Source organism: Exophiala aquamarina (genome assembly GCF_000709125.1).
Source record: "Exophiala aquamarina CBS 119918 chromosome Unknown aczIA-supercont1.5, whole genome shotgun sequence".
Lineage (NCBI taxonomy): Eukaryota > Fungi > Ascomycota > Eurotiomycetes > Chaetothyriales > Herpotrichiellaceae > Exophiala > Exophiala aquamarina.
In genome coordinates, this window is record NW_013550583.1 from 979,284 (window position 1) to 995,028 (window position 15,745).

A 15,745-nucleotide genomic window follows, 5' to 3' on the forward strand; every position below is an offset into this window, starting at 1 on the left:
GTAACTCAATGATTTAGAGATGCTAGAAATGCCAGTGAGCCAAATCTGCCCTTGACTGTTTGTCCCATTATACCCTCGTCGATGCACCCATCCCCCCGTGGCGTACCAGATATGCAAAGTAAAGCCTGATCGCCAGTCGTATTCGATCATCTCTGAACTTTGAAGAAATAGAACAGCGGCGGGGACTAGTCAGTAAATACAGACACCAGAGACCCAAGACAATCAGAATCTCGTTGGCTCTTTGAAGATAGGAACCTCGGAGAAATCGTCCATGTTCCAAACAATATCGCCCTTCTCATTCAACTGCGCACCTTGATCTGTGCTCGACAGCCCGACCTTCTCGTTTTCTTGGACTTCCTGCCTCGAGAGCGTGCCGTTGGGGAAGTCCCGTGGCAGCCAGATGATGGGGGTTTTGGATGTCAACGCCGGGTTGACGTAGGCGTTCCTGAGCTGGTCCTCCGTGTAGGATACGGACTCTTCGAATTCGCCTTCTGGGTCCTGAAGCCATGGGCGGAGCGCTTCTTGGGATGCGAAAACGTGCGGTTCCAGGAAGGAGGCGAGAGGGTCGAGCAGCACTGTGGGCAGCTTGCCTTGGCCGAGCTGCAGGACACGGGATTGTGATCGCTGGTTGGTGCGAGAGCTGCCTTCGGTGGTCCCTAGAAGGGGGGACTCTTCGTCTGTGGTATTGGACAGAACGTCGAGGGGCATGTTATGCTCCAACGGAGCTAGGTATTTGTTGACTGTCAGGTGGTAAATGATGGTGAGGATGAGGAGCACAGTCATGAGCGTCGACGCTCCTTGGGCCTTCTTGATGCCGAAAAGTCCAAGAAGGCACAGTTCTGACAAGTAGACGCCCGTCATCATCTGCTGCAACGCTCTCGTCAAACTCTCGCCTCGTGTTTCCGTCTTCACCTGAATGACGTACAGCAGGTTGTACCGATACTGGAGGTAGAAGAGGTACACCCCGATGGCCGCGAATCCCAATACCAATGGTGCAATGCACGAATACGCGATTGCGATGATCGCGAGATTGGTAAATTTCGGGTAGACGTTGAACCAGCTGATACCCTTCATCTGGATGAAGGTGTTGTACTTCTGCCTTGGGGTCTTGCTACTGACGTTGTAGTAGAACAGATATTGAAACAAATCGGAATAGTTGATAACATTTTTGGATGCGGTCCCAATACCTTGGATAATGAAATACGTCAGGTAGAAATTCGAAGCCTTAGGAAGATTTTTCGCCAGCAGCCTAGGCACAGACTGTGGATCGTTAGAGATTTTGGTCGCAACGGCGGCCACACCGGAAGAGAATGTTGTGATGAGGAAGACTTGCACCACCTGAAACACAAAATTCCACGTCTGTGCCCATCTGGAAGCTTCTTTTGTTGTTGGTGCCCCTGAGAGCGTAGCCAGCCATTTGAAGAAGTATGGTACATAAGATACTACGGTACTGAGGAGCAGTGGCGGAACGAGGCCTGTTATCAGACCCAGGATAGGGTCTGGCAAATTGTTGATAAACCTCAGGAAGCGCACCTTATCCGTCAAGTAGTTGATGTTAGAGATTGTGCCTATGATGCCGATTGGAATGGACCAAAGCACGATTGTTGCAATAGCGACACCTATTGCAATGTATGAATATGTGATTCGAAGCGAGGGGTCGAGGTTGAGGTTTTGCCAAATCACTTCTTTGGGTAGAACTCCAATATACTTTGGCTGGAGTGCAAATAGAGACGGGTGTCGTACTTGTTGAAAGGCCTGATGTGCAGCCGCTTGATCTTTGTACTCGATAAAAATAGCACCAGTGCAAGTATTCCTGCCATTGGAATCTGCCCGTCGGACTCGGTCAAGGTCAGATATAATGTCAGGCAGCTGCTCCCTGAGACGTGAAATGGTATCGATGCGTTTTCCCACAAGATAATTTGATCTATGCGCAGGGCGATCGCGATGATTCAGGTTCCCGGAATCACCAGCTCCATTGAACGAACGGCTTTGCTTTTTTTGACCTTTCTTCAGCAATTTCAGCTCTGCTTGCTCGAGGTCCTCTATGCTAACATCCCGCTTGCTGGCAAGCTTCTCAACGTGTTCAAGGTTCGAGACAGGCCATGACCTCACTGAATCTTGACCGAAGTAGCGTTGCAAGTTTTCATCCTCGAGGCATTCCGACGGAACCGACAAGAAGAGGACAACCCGAGAAGAAAGTCGTGAAGCATTCAAAGGAATGGTTTGATAGGCTTGACGAAGACCAACAACGAAAAGTCTCTCCCTTGTTATAAGGAGTACAATAAATCCTTCAATCATTAGCAATCCAAATATGCCATAGCGCGACCGATATCATACCAAGGAAGATCCATGCCACGACAGCATGTGCATATAACTTTTTGGGATCGTTGATATTGCTGAAGCTAATCTTGTCGAGCTCCGAAGCATCCCCACCAGCAGTTGCATTAATAGGGAAAAGGATCGGCCAAGTCAAGCAACAGCCAACAACACAGATGAGAGTGATCATGCGTAAGTACCTCAGAAACAGATATGCATCCAGAGATGAATGGCGAAGGACAAACTTGTCATCGAGCATCCGAAAGTCGTGCAACCATGACACAACGGTATGGCTGGAAGAAGGAGTACGATCCCTGTCCAAGTTAACTAAAAGACCTCTGAGAAACTGGCCATGCTCACTTTTGCGCAATAGTCCGGAAATATGTGCGAGGAGCATAAATATTTCGATATCTTGATCGAAGCAACACAAAACCAGTCAGGAAAGCTGCGGCGGTTATGACGGTGGGAATCAGTGTTGCCCCTATGGCCACGAGTGAGATTGATCCTGTGTTTCGATGGCCACCAGACCCCGGTGCCTCCATGAATCAGTGAGCTGAATACTAAATAAATGAAAATTTCATTCCACTTACATTGCCCTTCAGGATATCCATTTTCAGAAATCGGATTCGTCTCCGCAATGGCTTGTGTCAATGTCCAGGGCTGCAGGTCATGGTGGACAATATTATACAGCAGAAGCACCCAGGTCGTGCAAGCAGAAGATCACATAGATATCTCAGAACACTTCAGTTTCGACAACTTCTATATTGAAAAAGTCACGCTTGGGAAAACAAAGAGAAGTTGCCTGTGCTTCAGCCCTGATGTTGTTGGATGTGCATTTTCGTGACGTCACATCACGTTTCACAATTGACGGCGGCTAATTAAGCGAGGACAGGGCCCTGAAGCTCTTCACCCATCAGATTACTATTCTCGTACCGCATGTATGCAACGCCAGAAACTGCCCACGCAGTATGGAAGTATTTCTCAGCCATCCAATGCCTGGACAACTTGGGCCCAGTCGTGCCTGTGGGCCCCATAGGCACCAGGCACGCTTTGGCCATCAAACAGACTTGCAAGTACTACACGGTCTGATTGCTCTCCTCCCCAAGGCTGGCGACCATGTTGCGCAATTATGTTATCATAGACAAGAACATCACCACGTTGCCACTTGTGGAGCACACGGATCTCGTCAGTAATCTTAGCCAGGTGAGCTAGGTACTTCTCAGGGATGGGCGTGCCATCGCCGAAGAGCTGTTCAGTCACTTTTCTTCTCGCGTCGCTGGTGGTATTATTAACCTGAGCGTTCTTATAGTAAGCGGCCAGGCCTGTGAACAGAGTCGGTAAGTCTGTTCCAGGTTGGGTCCGAACGGCAGGCAGTCTGTGTGTCAAGAGGAGGCTGTTTTCGTCAGTCCACTCCCACGTGGTATATTTGCCCCTGCCATATCGTGCAATTTGTGCCTCGACCTTTGCACGTCGGGTCGCCTCATCATCGCCATCCTGGATTTCCTTGCCAAAGGCTTGTTTGAGCGTGGAACCGCCTTCATACTGTTTGTCGACCTTGTACACGACTTTGCTAAGAACACCCTTCTCTGTCAATTCAGAGATGAACTCTGGAATCTCCTCCTTTGCGCGGTAGAAAAGCTCAAGAGACGAAGAGATAGGCGTCTCACCACCAATCTCTGGTGCCTTGTGGCTGTAGAAAAAGATATATTCTGGCGCGTGAGGAACCTGGGGTGATTCATTGTGGTTGTAAATCAGTACCTCCTTGGGTGCCTCGTTGGCTGGGGCTACATTGGGAGCCAGGAGTGGTCTGTCCACAACAATACCAATGATTTCATGTGGCTTAAACCCAAAGGCATGGGCAAACTTGCTGAAGTCCTCTGCATTATGAATTGGCAAACCCCGGAACAACAGCGTGCCATGCACTGCGAGCTTCTTGGTCAGGACGTCCCCCCGCGATTGAAGAGACTTTATAGTCTCCACTACGGTATCAAGTTCAACTTCGGCATTGTCGTGAGTTGAAGGACGCAGTGCGAGTGGGATAACTGTGCCAGCGGGATGAGGTTGTCCGAGAACTCTCTGGTTGCTTGAAGGCAGATCAAACGCTGTGAATGCGAGCGATGGTGATGCGGCATCGTCAAGCTTGAGGCTTGACACACCAGATCTCTCTATTGCTGCTGCCATGCTAATTATGATAAGTGTCTGTTCAGTATAACTGAATTTTCCTGCTGCGACCAGTGGTCACGATGATGTATCTGGTAAGGAATCCTCTTCGGCTATGTGGGCACTAACTTAACCTCGGCGGGAGATGTCCGCCCCATTAAATAGTTGAACCCCATGTATCTGCGGATGTACGCAATGCCGATCTGTGGTGACATCCGTGCTAATATCACGACAGATAATACTAATATCTTACCAACGATATGCAACCGTCACTCACGCCTGCATGTAGATTGAGACTATCTACGATTTCTTTTTGGTCATGCCCTGCTTCACCAATTAACACGCTTCAAGCGACGCGGTCAGTGGGGTGATTGTTATCTTTGCGAACCGCACGTTGCCTCGGAACGGTGCTCATGGAATCGAAAGGTCACCTTGCTTCCTAGACTGCTGGACTTGGTATGGATAGGCATGGATATCATGTCAAGTCAACGTGGTCTTGCGTGCTGGCCCCACGCCTGGCGCGAAAGAAAATCACTCCTCGAGATCATCCTTGTTTCGAATTTATACTCGAGAGCATCCGTGATGGAGGTTGCTGGCCACGATCCGATCGCTGAGTACAGCCGCATATTTTGCTATTAAGAGGAGCCTTTCTTCTACTCATAGAACCATCTCATTGCTCTCCTTTTCGACAGAAAGATGACGATCTCATCGGTTGGCGCCAAACAGGCTCTCGCTGGGAACGAAGAGCTTCGGAACCCTCCGGTTCCGATCCCAGTGACGGTCGAGGGTTCTTTTTCAAGCAAAGCTCGAGTCATATTCTACCGTAGCACCCTGTTCCAGATCCTTGTGGTCGGGCTTTGCGCCTTCACTGCTCCTGGGATATGGTCCGCGATGAATGGGTTAGGTGTCGGCGGATCTCAGAGCCCTGATCTCGTCAACGCCGCAAATGCCATCCTCTACGCCTTCATGACCGTCACCTGTTTCGCCGGGCCATGGCTTACCAACGCTATCGGTTTTCGGTGGACACTAGCCATCGGCACACTGGGCTATCCATTATATGCTGCCGGGCTATACGTCAACAATAGGACTGGGGCAACTTGGTTCGTGTACCTTGGAGCTGTAACCTGCGGTATATCCGCAGGATTCTTTTGGAGTGTCGAAGGAGCCATTGCCTGTGGCTATCCCGAACAACATAAGAGAGGCCGATATATCGCTACATGGTTTACATTCAGGAATTTCGGGAACATCATCGGCGGTGCGATCTCTCTTGGCATCAATATCAATATCAACAGACGTGGCAAGGTTGGTTATCAAACATATCTGGTGTTCATCGCCATACAGTGCCTCGGGTTCTTCTTTGCATTGTTGTTGTCAAATCCAGAAAGAGTAGTGCGCGATGATGGCACACGTATCGAGGCACCAAGAGGCATCCACTGGAGTGAGGAATTAAGACAGATGTGGCGGCTCATCAGAAGCAAGCCGATTCTTCTCCTGAGCCCACTCTTCTGGTATTTCGGCTGGATTCAAGCATATCCTGGCACATACCTAGCAACGTACTTCACTGTCCGGTCACGAGCACTCGGCAGCTTCATGAACGCCGTGGTCGGCACACTCGCCACCTGGTTGACCGGCTCACTCGTCGACCTCCCATGGCAGAAGTCTCGACAGAGGCGCGCGCTCGTTACCTATGGGCTCATCGCAACACTAAACAGCGCGACCTGGATCTGGGCGGTGATCATACAGGACGAGTACCGTACGACCCACCCCGTACTCGACTGGGGCGACCAGAGCACCTTCGGCCGCGGCTTCGGAGTCTTCTTGTTTGAGCGCATCAGCCTCGGTATGGTCGAGAACTACATCTACTGGTGCATCAGCAATCTCTCGGACTCGCCGGGTGATCAAATCCGATACAGTTCCTTGCTCCGTGGCATCGAGACCGCTGGTGTTGCCGTCGGATTTGGAGTGCAAGCCGTGCCGACGGCGCTCATCGTAACCGCGAGTATCAACTTTGGGTATTGGTTCATTGCCCTTCCGTTCAGCTACTATGCTACTCTTCAGGTTGTGAAGACGTTCAATAAGAATGAGTTCAAGGGGACGGAAGCAATTCGGCAAGAAGTGTAAGAAGTGTAGCAGCGGGCTCGCTCGACAGAAACAGACCCAAAATAGTTTCAGATGATTCAAGGGGCTATCATACTTATTCAAGTGGCGTGTCATTCTCCCAACCACTTTAACATCCGAGGAATCGCAAGGCTTTGACATCTCAGTAATCAAGCGGCAAGGCTTCAAGCATATCATATCATATCATATTGCACAATCATCATTCATCATTCTCAAACATTTTCTCTCCCCGTTTTCTTCCCTCTCATTCCACTTCCTTCTCTCCACTGCCCTACCCGTCCTCATCCACCGACACAACCCATCCATCCAATCACGCATTCATCATTTCCTTGATAGCAGTAACCAACTCCAACGAATCCAAATAAACAATATACAACTCCACCTGCCACTCTCCACTCTCCTGCTTCACAAAATGCATATACGACGCGAAATCCGCATCAATCCTCTTCCCGTTCTTCAGCAGATACCAAATCGTCCCGTTCACCAGCAACTCATGACTAGATTTCTCCTCCAGGAAACCCTCGCCGTTGACGTCCCCGCCGGCGCCAGCCAACACAAAGACCTTGCCCAGCGTGTGCTCGAGATCCACGACCGGGCCTTTATCCGGGTGGATCATGCCGTCGCGGAGGGCTCGGATGGCGTCGCGGCCTTTCGCCGGCGTAGGGCCGAAGACTAGTTGGCCGTGCGGTGCGAACATCTCCAGGTACGAGTTGGCGGAGTGTGGGTCGTCCCAGGAGCGAAAGAAGTCTGAGATTGAGGGAAGAGAGGCTGGAATGGAGGATTGGTTCGCGAATGTGTAGTTATCGCGTTTCGCCATCCTGGTCTGAATTCCTGGGTGTAAATTCTGTGTCTTCGGTTTGGTGTTTTTGCTTTTTCTTCTGAGTATGAACAAATAAAGGACTAGTTTTGGGAGTATTTAAACCAACCCTGGGTTGGTCGAGATGGCAGTGGGAAAGAAATTAGTCCACCGTGGCAGTCTCTTTCCTCCTGAGTGAACGATTTCAAAGAAAGATATAGACTGTTCTACGAATATCTCGTTGAATTACTTTACAAATTGTACCAAGCTGCGGGGGTGGTTGTTTATATACCTAGGCTAGATTGGATACGAGATCGGATCACACATGGTCATCATCTGCCGATCTTTGAGGCCCCTCTCCCCCAGATTGTCCAGCTCGGCTATCAGTACGTAAGCAATTTTCTGGTTTCGCTCAAGCCCAACGGCTTTCCTATTAATTTTGAGCTAGGCAGTTTTTTCGGGATGTCCTCGGCCTTTCTTCGCATCGATTCGATACCAAGCTCGATTTACTTGATTGACTGGTTGATGTAGATTTCGAACAAGAACATTAGAAAAGATGCTGCGAGGAAAAAGCCCCGTGGAGGATCCTGCAGAACAAATCTCTCCTGTGAAGCCTGCTCTGCATTGCAACAGTTTGTCTCTTCGCGCTTCATCTGACGCTAAAAATACAGCGAGTGTTCAGCAAACATTATCTACCTCCACCTTACTGACCATCAACAGCCCCACAACCATGCCGTAGAGACCCAGGACCTCTGCGAAGATCAATATCAGCATCATACCGACATAGAGCCTTGGCTGTTGAGCGCTGGCTCGCACGCCAGCGTCGCCGACAATGCCAATCGCGAAACCCGATGAGAGACCGGCAAGGCCCACGGCAAGCCCGGCGCCGAAGTGTGTCATCGACGCTGCTAGAGGGGTAGGTCGGGTGGACGAAATAGTGGTGCTGATCATCAGGGAGATCACGAGTCCGTATATGGCAACGATACCCGCCATGACGGTGGGCATGCAGCCTACGACTTTGTTAGAATCGTATTAAGTATCTCCTTGCACCGGTTGGATGGTAAGGGATCGGTTTCCGAAGCTTGTCATGGTGCACAAGTCTACTCAGATATCCTTCTAGGAGATATTAGGTGTGCCACATACTCTTGATCATGTTGTCAGGTCTGTAAACACCTGCTGCCATGATACCAATTCCGGATTTGGCCGTGCCATAGCTGGCTCCAAAGCATGTAAAGACAATAGCGCTTGAGCAGCCGAGGGCTGAGAAGAAAGGCTACCTCATTGGCAGTCAGTGTGTTGCGCGATCAACAAATACTTGTGTGACCATTGCTTAGGAGGTCGGGGACAGCAAAGTTTTACGCACCGAATAAATTGGACTATACGGCTCAACATGTCAGCATTAGCATACCAGACACTAACAGATGATGAAGATGAGAGGAGAGGATCATATCTCTCCAGCTGGACTCATTAGGGAGGGACTTACCAGAGGTCGCTGGCCATTGTGTCTTTACCACCACCTTCTTTGTCTTGTGGGTGTGGTAGAGAGCCAAGCAACTGCAATCTCTTATAGGAAGTACTCTAGCTGTAAGCGAAAGTTGGAGGCTCGTGTGTGATGAAACTTGATACTGAGCAAAGTCTGAGGAAGGGCGAGTAATGAGTGAGCAAGTGAATGACCATGTAAATCGTCAAGAAAAATCAAAATGAGAGCCGTTCAAGTATTTTGGTCGGCAGATCAACGCTCCACTGGTGGTAACCTTGGTATATACGAGTGGCCGCTTTCCCATCATTAATTTTGCTGCCTGGGTATCTCGCACTCAAGAGGTCCCCATTCTAGATGGCACGTGACTTGATTCCCAGGCAACCAATCATGACCCTCATTTGGAGAAAGGCTGGAACCCCCAGGCAGACGCCAATGCTGAATACCCAACCTTTGGCTAATTTTGCATGCATAAGTGGGCGGCTCGGTCCTAGTGGCCTGTAAGGGCAAGTGTTGCCATGATAGAAATTCGTATTCGTAAATAAGCCCCGGGTGACATATCGAAGCGTTAGGCAGCGCGTTTGGAGAGGAGAGTTTCGCTTAACTTGAGAGCCCGTGGTGTTCGGCTTTGAAACGTTTATCCGGTTCATGTTTCAAGCAGTGGTGAGTCTTCGATCTCAATAATCCTGCTGATAATCCCTGCTGCAATATTGGAATCCCACAGGCCTTCTCGTCGATCGCATGCCTTAAGGAGCTGGAGGGCTTCCCTTCTGATAACAGGATCTTGGCAACGTGCAGCAGTCATATACAGAGATGGAACAACACCGGGGTTGGCGGAAAAGGATGGCGCCAAAGATGTGGCTGGTTTGGGTAAGATACCTCGCACGCGTTTGTTGATTCGACCACTTTGAGCCACTCTCGAGTCTTTACTGCCATCGTTCGAAACACTGGTCGTGTTTGTGGCTCGTTCTGAGCAGTCGTCAGCTCCCGTAAATCTAGAGAATGTTCTAATGTGCGTCCCAGACCAATCCAAATGTTCTCGAAACTTCCGAATGAGGGTATCAGGCGACATTTCGTTCATCGTTTTATGAACGTTGAAGATGATTTCAAGGTTGGTCACCATCACGTTGAACAACAACAGATTTCTGTCTTCACAGTCCTCTTTGGAACAACCCCTGCTCGAAAGAAGGAATGCTTTGTGCTTAACTTTGATTTGCTCGAGGAGAAACTTGAAACTGCCAAAGGCCTCTGCGATTGTAGCGTAGACTCCGCCTATATCTATATTAGAGATCTTTGCTAGACTCAGGGTCTGATGATGAAAAAAGTGGTGAAGGCGGTAGTGGAGAGCTTCCGTTTGACTAATAGCGTTCAAAAGTAATCCTGTTTCGGTTTTCCCCAGGTCCGAGGATACTGTGACCACAGGGATGATGTCTCGATAACCAGTTTCGAACACTTGACCGACAAGACGCTGCAGAACAATGCGTAATAGGTGTCGTGGTATCGATTCACAAACAGCGTTGGGGTATTCCTCTTCTGCTCCCTGCAAGATTCTGAGTCCTGAGAACACGTGTATCAGAGAGGTCTTCGTATGACCACGCAAATTTTCAATGGATGCAAACAGAATACTCGCAACGAGGGCGACATCTATAGCATTCCTTTGATGTTGGTTGATTCGAAGTGCCATCACAGAACGAACTGCAGCACCATACTGCATTAGGGCGTGCCGTTGCGTTGAACAAGCGAGATCCGTTTTCGTTGAACCACCAGCCTCGACATAGCCTTCATGAAGTGTTCCGAGCGCGACAACAGCTTGTCTGATGCTACACTCATGGCGTGACATTGGCAGCAAAAATTTGGTAAACAGCTCAGTTGACCATGGACCACCAATCTCAAGTATGGTCAATGATTGGAAATAGTTCAAGGCGCGCAGGTCACGAGGATCGGCATCAGGCAGATCTCGAGGGCTCAGTCGAAGAGCACCAGCACTGTAAATTACAAAGGCTGAGCCTGGTGTGATCGCTTGCACAGCATCATACTCGCATTTGAACCCGCTTTTACAGCAGCGCAAGCATCTTGGATGCCTCTCATCGCATTTGATACGTCGAGTTCTGGCATCCCTTAGCGCGGATGTTTGCTGCGCAGGGAGAGAGAAAACTTACTTGCAGGTGGTGCACCCGCTTCGAGATTTGGAGCCCATGAATTTGGTCGAATCTAGACATGTCAAACAGCGACACAACGTGGTACTCGATTAAAGATTATGATGATCAACGCAATCGAGAATGGCGGCGCTTGAACGAATCAGGAGAGAGTGAGAGAGCTAGAGGAATCTCATGTCCTTACCATGGTGTTCGCAGAGATGCCGCATCTCTGACTAGCCTTGCTTCCGGTAGCTTGCCAAGAAGTGTAATTAAAATCTACGCCGAGCCCCGGACCCATACTAAGGTACTTAAGCGAGCCAATGAACAATGTCGGCCTGATCTCTCTCTCTTGCCACTCTATGGTCTTTGCCCTCCAAGCCATTGAGAGCTTAATTGAGCTAGTTACTAATGGGTTAAATCGTGTTTATGCCAAGAGCATCTCTTACTGGTGGAACTGTCGGATCTTGGCTGCAAGCCCTCGAAAAGTGCAGTCGCGATGTTAACTACCTAGCAACCACGAATATAGCTCGGTCCTCCCATCAACACGTATTTTCAAGGATGGGGCATCGTCAATTTGCATAAGACCTCATCTACCGGCACCATGCAATGTATCTATCATACATGAAAACAATTGAATCTTTCCTGGACGGCTTCTTTACGGTGCTGTCTCTTCACATGTCTTGGAAACACAACTTTGTCCAACACATATATCTCTCCGTTTTTGAGCCAGTGCCAGTATCAACACATGCAGGTCTACGTGGTAGTTCGGAACTCCTTCGTCACCCTCTTGGGCTCATAATAGGGTGTTCCTAAAGGTATGAAGTCCATGTCATATCCAAACTCCCGAGGACCCCCTGTTGCTTGACCGACCTCAGTATACCTTGCCCAAATGTTAGTCAATAGCCATGAAAAGGCTTGCGCGAGGAGCTGTCATACCAGTGAGGATGTGCGACAAAGGCAACGGCACTGACTCTGACTCCGTATTTCAGGTCCTGGGTTCCAAGCGCATAACCATCTGTGCCAACGAGCGAGATGAGATCTGGGACGGTACATAGGATCTCGCCCCTGGTTCCCTTCGCAGCGGCTGGATCCACCAATTCTGCATAGAGATATTCATTCTGGAATGGCAGCACCATGTCTCTCGCCTCTGTCATCGTGGAATCTCCGTATTCTTGCTCGTCACTGCCGATGGGTTTCAGCCGCACGCTACCTTCGGTGTACCCAGCCGGAGAGACATAACGATTGATGGACACAATCTTCCCAGTGTACAAGACACGACCCGAAGGATTTGCCTCAACCTGACACGATATTGGTGGTCAATGATGGGTCTGATATCGGATAGTGTCTCCCTAAACGAGTTTCACTTACCACAGCTTTCATGATGTCCGTCTTCTCCTGCCTTGCGAGGTAGACTGCTCGGCCGATGTACCATGCAAGTGAGGTTGTGCCTAAGGTGCCAACTTTCTTGGTGTCTTTCACAGAGATTGGTGGGGTAACCATTTGCGAGAACAACCCAAGCTCATGACCCGCTTTGCGATGAATCTTCTCCAGCTTGGCGACACTGGTCGACTTGTGGACCGTCACCACATTGCCATTGCCATCCGCCTGCGTGCATGGCGCGAGGGGCAACCCGTACACTAACCCCCGTCAGTAAAAATTTGGCCTTTGTCCTAGGTTACGGATGGTACACACGATGTGCAGTATGCAAGTAAATTCTGGGATATGCTCTGCCCATGAAATCGCCATCTATCGTAGGAATGCCACCATAGTCGTGGCCCACAAGGAGGGGACGGATACCATTCATGCCTCCAATTTCGATCTGTCCATACCTTTAGTGAGAATCTTGGGTGACACATGAGATAAACATACAGCTATTTGGGCCGCCATCTTAACGCCTGGGTGGCAGCTTAGAAGTGCATCTGTTGCATCCCTGGATTCTGTTCCACTGGGAATCCGTTCCAACGTCACGGTTGGTGCACTATAATTTGGGCATCTCATCAGCATGTCGTCACAATGAGCAACATTGGCAATCACACATACCCATAGGATATACTGCCCAGAACATGGCCCTCTTCTGGAAGCGCATCGATGTCGACAATGCACATTCGCGCACCACGTTGTATCGCCGCCCTGGCTGCCATGTAGCACATGTAACCAGGTCCACCACCACCGCAAGCCAAGATGCTGCAGCCAGTCGCTAGAAATTCACAGTCTATCTCTGAGACCCACCATTTGCCATTCTCGTCGACCTCAGGCGTGTACTTCCGAATGTCTACGAGTGCCGATGGGCTCACCAAAAAGTCTTTGGGATCTTTCTCCGCATTTTTCGATTTGGGAGCCAACATTTCATCAGCTTCTTGAAATTTGGCGAGAAGATCCGTGCTTTCCGAGGGCGTATGTGCTAGGAGAGCTTTCTCGCTGAGAACTCCGGCCTGAGAACAAGATGTCAGTGTGCGACAGACAAGAGGACGAAATAAATGCGCCCTTACAGCTCGTACAACGATCCTGGAAGCTCTCATCTGGACATATTCCAGAGGCATGTTCTCTACGGTGACGATCTTCACAGACGCCGGCTCAGCACCTCCTTCGATTGCCATCTTCCGTGCCTCGGAGCAAATTCCCTCGACCACCTCGTCCTCATCGAGTCCCTCAAGGACCTTGACCACATCAATCTGTCCTGAAATCTTTGCAATCGCGGCCCCAACTGCATTTGCACAGTCATGATACCTGTCAAGAGTAAGCCAAGCGGATGCACCCACAGCAATTGTAGATCACATACGGTGGGCGAATGATCTGACCAACTCCCTCCAGATCATCCATATGGACGATACTACCGCCTCCAACGAGGATTAATATAGCGTCGTCAGCGCTCAGTTTCATGGCATCCACCGCATCTTCAAGTAGCCTCTTCATCCGATGTCGCGCTTTTGCGATGATGTCTTTTGGGACATTTTGGACTTTGGAAATGTCCCCAACCTTTGCATGGCCACTTGCGACGACGATATCTAAAGCATTCGACGTTCAGTATTCAGCATGAACAGAGAGAGAAACAGAGTCATTACCAGTCGTTGTCAAGGTCCCACCACCGAAGACCAAGCCTTCCGTGATAAGTCTGTGTCCGACAGACTCTGGTCCGACGATCACATTCCCATCACGCTCTTCGACTCTGGTGCCCCCTCCCAATGCGACCGAAAGCACTTCTGGCATAGGAAAAGCGCTGCGAACACCTCCAATGTCCACCCACGTGCCAGCTTGCCGTGGGAATCCTGATGGTAAACTGTCACAGATGTCAGCATGATGAAATTGAATGCCTTTGGTTCGCTGAGAGCTCACAGTGCGCAAACATCCGTCGTCGTACCGCCGACATCTGCAACAATCACCTGCGCATCTCTTATCCGACCTTGCTCGGTATCAAGGCCAGAAAGATAAGCAGCCCCCGTCATGGAGTTGGTCGGCCCACTTGAAAATGTTTTAATGGGACAAGTCTCAGCAGAGTCTGCATCGATGATAGTGCCGTCGTTCTGGGTCAGATATAACGGGCACGAGAGCCCTAGGTTTCGTATCGCTAATTTGAATCCCTTGATAGTTTTCCGGGCGAACTTGAGGATAGAGGTATTGAGAATTGTGGCATTTTCTCTCTCGAGATAGCCGAGCTGACCGACTGGTTTTGGTTTAGTATTTTCACTCTTGAACTCAGGTCCGACTTCTCAAGGACGAACTTACTATCTCGAGACAACACGACATCCACGCCCGGTATTTCTTCTAGGAGGATCTGCCTCACTCGAGCTTCTTGTTTGCCGTGGATATCGAGGGGTGAGAATACTCCAACCACAGCGATGTCTGTGATACCTTTCCCCTTGACGACTTGACATTCTTCGCGAATCTGTTTCTCATTGATGGGCATAATTTCTCGAGTATCAACTAGAGTTTGTCAGCGGCTGATATTCATGACCTTTTTAAGGGTTCGAGTCTGACATTCGAGTCCACCATCCAAGTAGGCTACGTGACCGTTCATCGTCCGCGCGAGAATAGGCGGAAAGTCCATGAAGGCTGGATTCTCCTTGGTATATGGTCCACATATCCTGAAGACAGCAACCTTTCTCAAGTTTCGGTCATCCGCCTGGACGACTGCATTGATGAAGTGCTGAAAATTTCAACGTCTCGTTCGCGAGCGAGCTCTTTCGCTGGTACTTACGGTCGTTCCTACCATCACAGCTGCGACAGCATCGAGTGGCACACCACATTTTTCCACAGCACCTTCGATGGCTTTACCTATTCCCTCTGTTACATTTGCCGTTGTTGGTGTTTTGAAGGCGCTGCGGATGCCTCGGTCAGGCAGGTGTGCCTCGCCTGGATCTTTTGCTTGTCAGTTCCACTGTAGTGTCCTGGACTGTTTTCGAGGCCTACGAAGAACCACAGCATCTGTATTTGTGCCGCCTATAATGCGTTGTTAGCCAACACAGCCGCTTATTGTGACAGAGCTTTCCATTACCGACGTCGACACCGATTCGGTAGACTCCTTCAATCGCCATCCTCGATGTTTGGTACTGAACGTTTCGAGAGGCACTGCCTTCGATCTCCATTACGAAAGGGATTTTAAGTTATTTGAAGTTACGCGGAGCCCATCAAGCGCCCTGCACGACGTGTTCCAGAAATCAACACTAAATTCGACTCCATTGTTCTCCAACAGTCGAATAGACTCCGAGCTCGTGATTGGGTGGCGTATCCCTTCCGGAGTAC

General features: G+C 49.8%; 7 protein-coding genes across 7 annotated transcripts; 1 reads left to right on the top strand and 6 right to left on the bottom strand.

The window, feature by feature from the left end:
• Positions 1–222: 222 nt before the first annotated feature.
• On the bottom strand, positions 223–2,858 carry A1O9_07016 (uncharacterized protein; the record flags this gene model as incomplete). Its single annotated transcript, XM_013403962.1, has 3 exons — positions 223–2,288; positions 2,338–2,630; positions 2,677–2,858. The coding sequence occupies 3 exons, from the start codon at positions 2,856–2,858 to the stop codon at positions 223–225; spliced, it is 2,541 nt and encodes an 846-aa protein (XP_013259416.1).
• A 439-nt stretch (positions 2,859–3,297) lies between these two features.
• On the bottom strand, positions 3,298–4,497 carry A1O9_07017 (uncharacterized protein; the record flags this gene model as incomplete). The annotated part of the gene is made up of 1 exon (XM_013403963.1): positions 3,298–4,497. The coding sequence occupies one exon, from the start codon at positions 4,495–4,497 to the stop codon at positions 3,298–3,300; it is 1,200 nt and encodes a 399-aa protein (XP_013259417.1).
• Positions 4,498–5,172: 675 nt separating this feature from the next.
• A1O9_07018 (uncharacterized protein) lies at positions 5,173–6,597 on the top strand (the record flags this gene model as incomplete). The annotated part of the gene is made up of 1 exon (XM_013403964.1): positions 5,173–6,597. One exon carries the CDS (start codon positions 5,173–5,175, stop codon positions 6,595–6,597), a length of 1,425 nt encoding a protein of 474 aa, XP_013259418.1.
• Positions 6,598–6,904: 307 nt separating this feature from the next.
• A1O9_07019 (uncharacterized protein) lies at positions 6,905–7,411 on the bottom strand (the record flags this gene model as incomplete). The annotated part of the gene is made up of 1 exon (XM_013403965.1): positions 6,905–7,411. The coding sequence occupies one exon, from the start codon at positions 7,409–7,411 to the stop codon at positions 6,905–6,907; it is 507 nt and encodes a 168-aa protein (XP_013259419.1).
• A 657-nt stretch (positions 7,412–8,068) lies between these two features.
• On the bottom strand, positions 8,069–8,890 carry A1O9_07020 (V-type ATPase, C subunit; the record flags this gene model as incomplete). The annotated part of the gene is made up of 3 exons (XM_013403966.1): positions 8,069–8,400; positions 8,534–8,634; positions 8,874–8,890. The coding sequence occupies 3 exons, from the start codon at positions 8,888–8,890 to the stop codon at positions 8,069–8,071; spliced, it is 450 nt and encodes a 149-aa protein (XP_013259420.1).
• Positions 8,891–9,513: 623 nt separating this feature from the next.
• On the bottom strand, positions 9,514–11,086 carry A1O9_07021 (uncharacterized protein; the record flags this gene model as incomplete). The annotated part of the gene is made up of 2 exons (XM_013403967.1): positions 9,514–11,001; positions 11,027–11,086. The coding sequence occupies 2 exons, from the start codon at positions 11,084–11,086 to the stop codon at positions 9,514–9,516; spliced, it is 1,548 nt and encodes a 515-aa protein (XP_013259421.1).
• A 672-nt stretch (positions 11,087–11,758) lies between these two features.
• Positions 11,759–15,588, bottom strand: A1O9_07022 (uncharacterized protein; the record flags this gene model as incomplete). Its single annotated transcript, XM_013403968.1, has 14 exons — positions 11,759–11,885; positions 11,942–12,303; positions 12,374–12,642; positions 12,698–12,824; positions 12,875–12,983; positions 13,046–13,437; positions 13,495–13,732; positions 13,785–14,010; positions 14,068–14,282; positions 14,339–14,666; positions 14,729–14,926; positions 14,981–15,149; positions 15,201–15,355; positions 15,498–15,588. The coding sequence occupies 14 exons, from the start codon at positions 15,586–15,588 to the stop codon at positions 11,759–11,761; spliced, it is 3,006 nt and encodes a 1,001-aa protein (XP_013259422.1).
• Between the last annotated feature and the right edge of the window lie 157 nt (positions 15,589–15,745).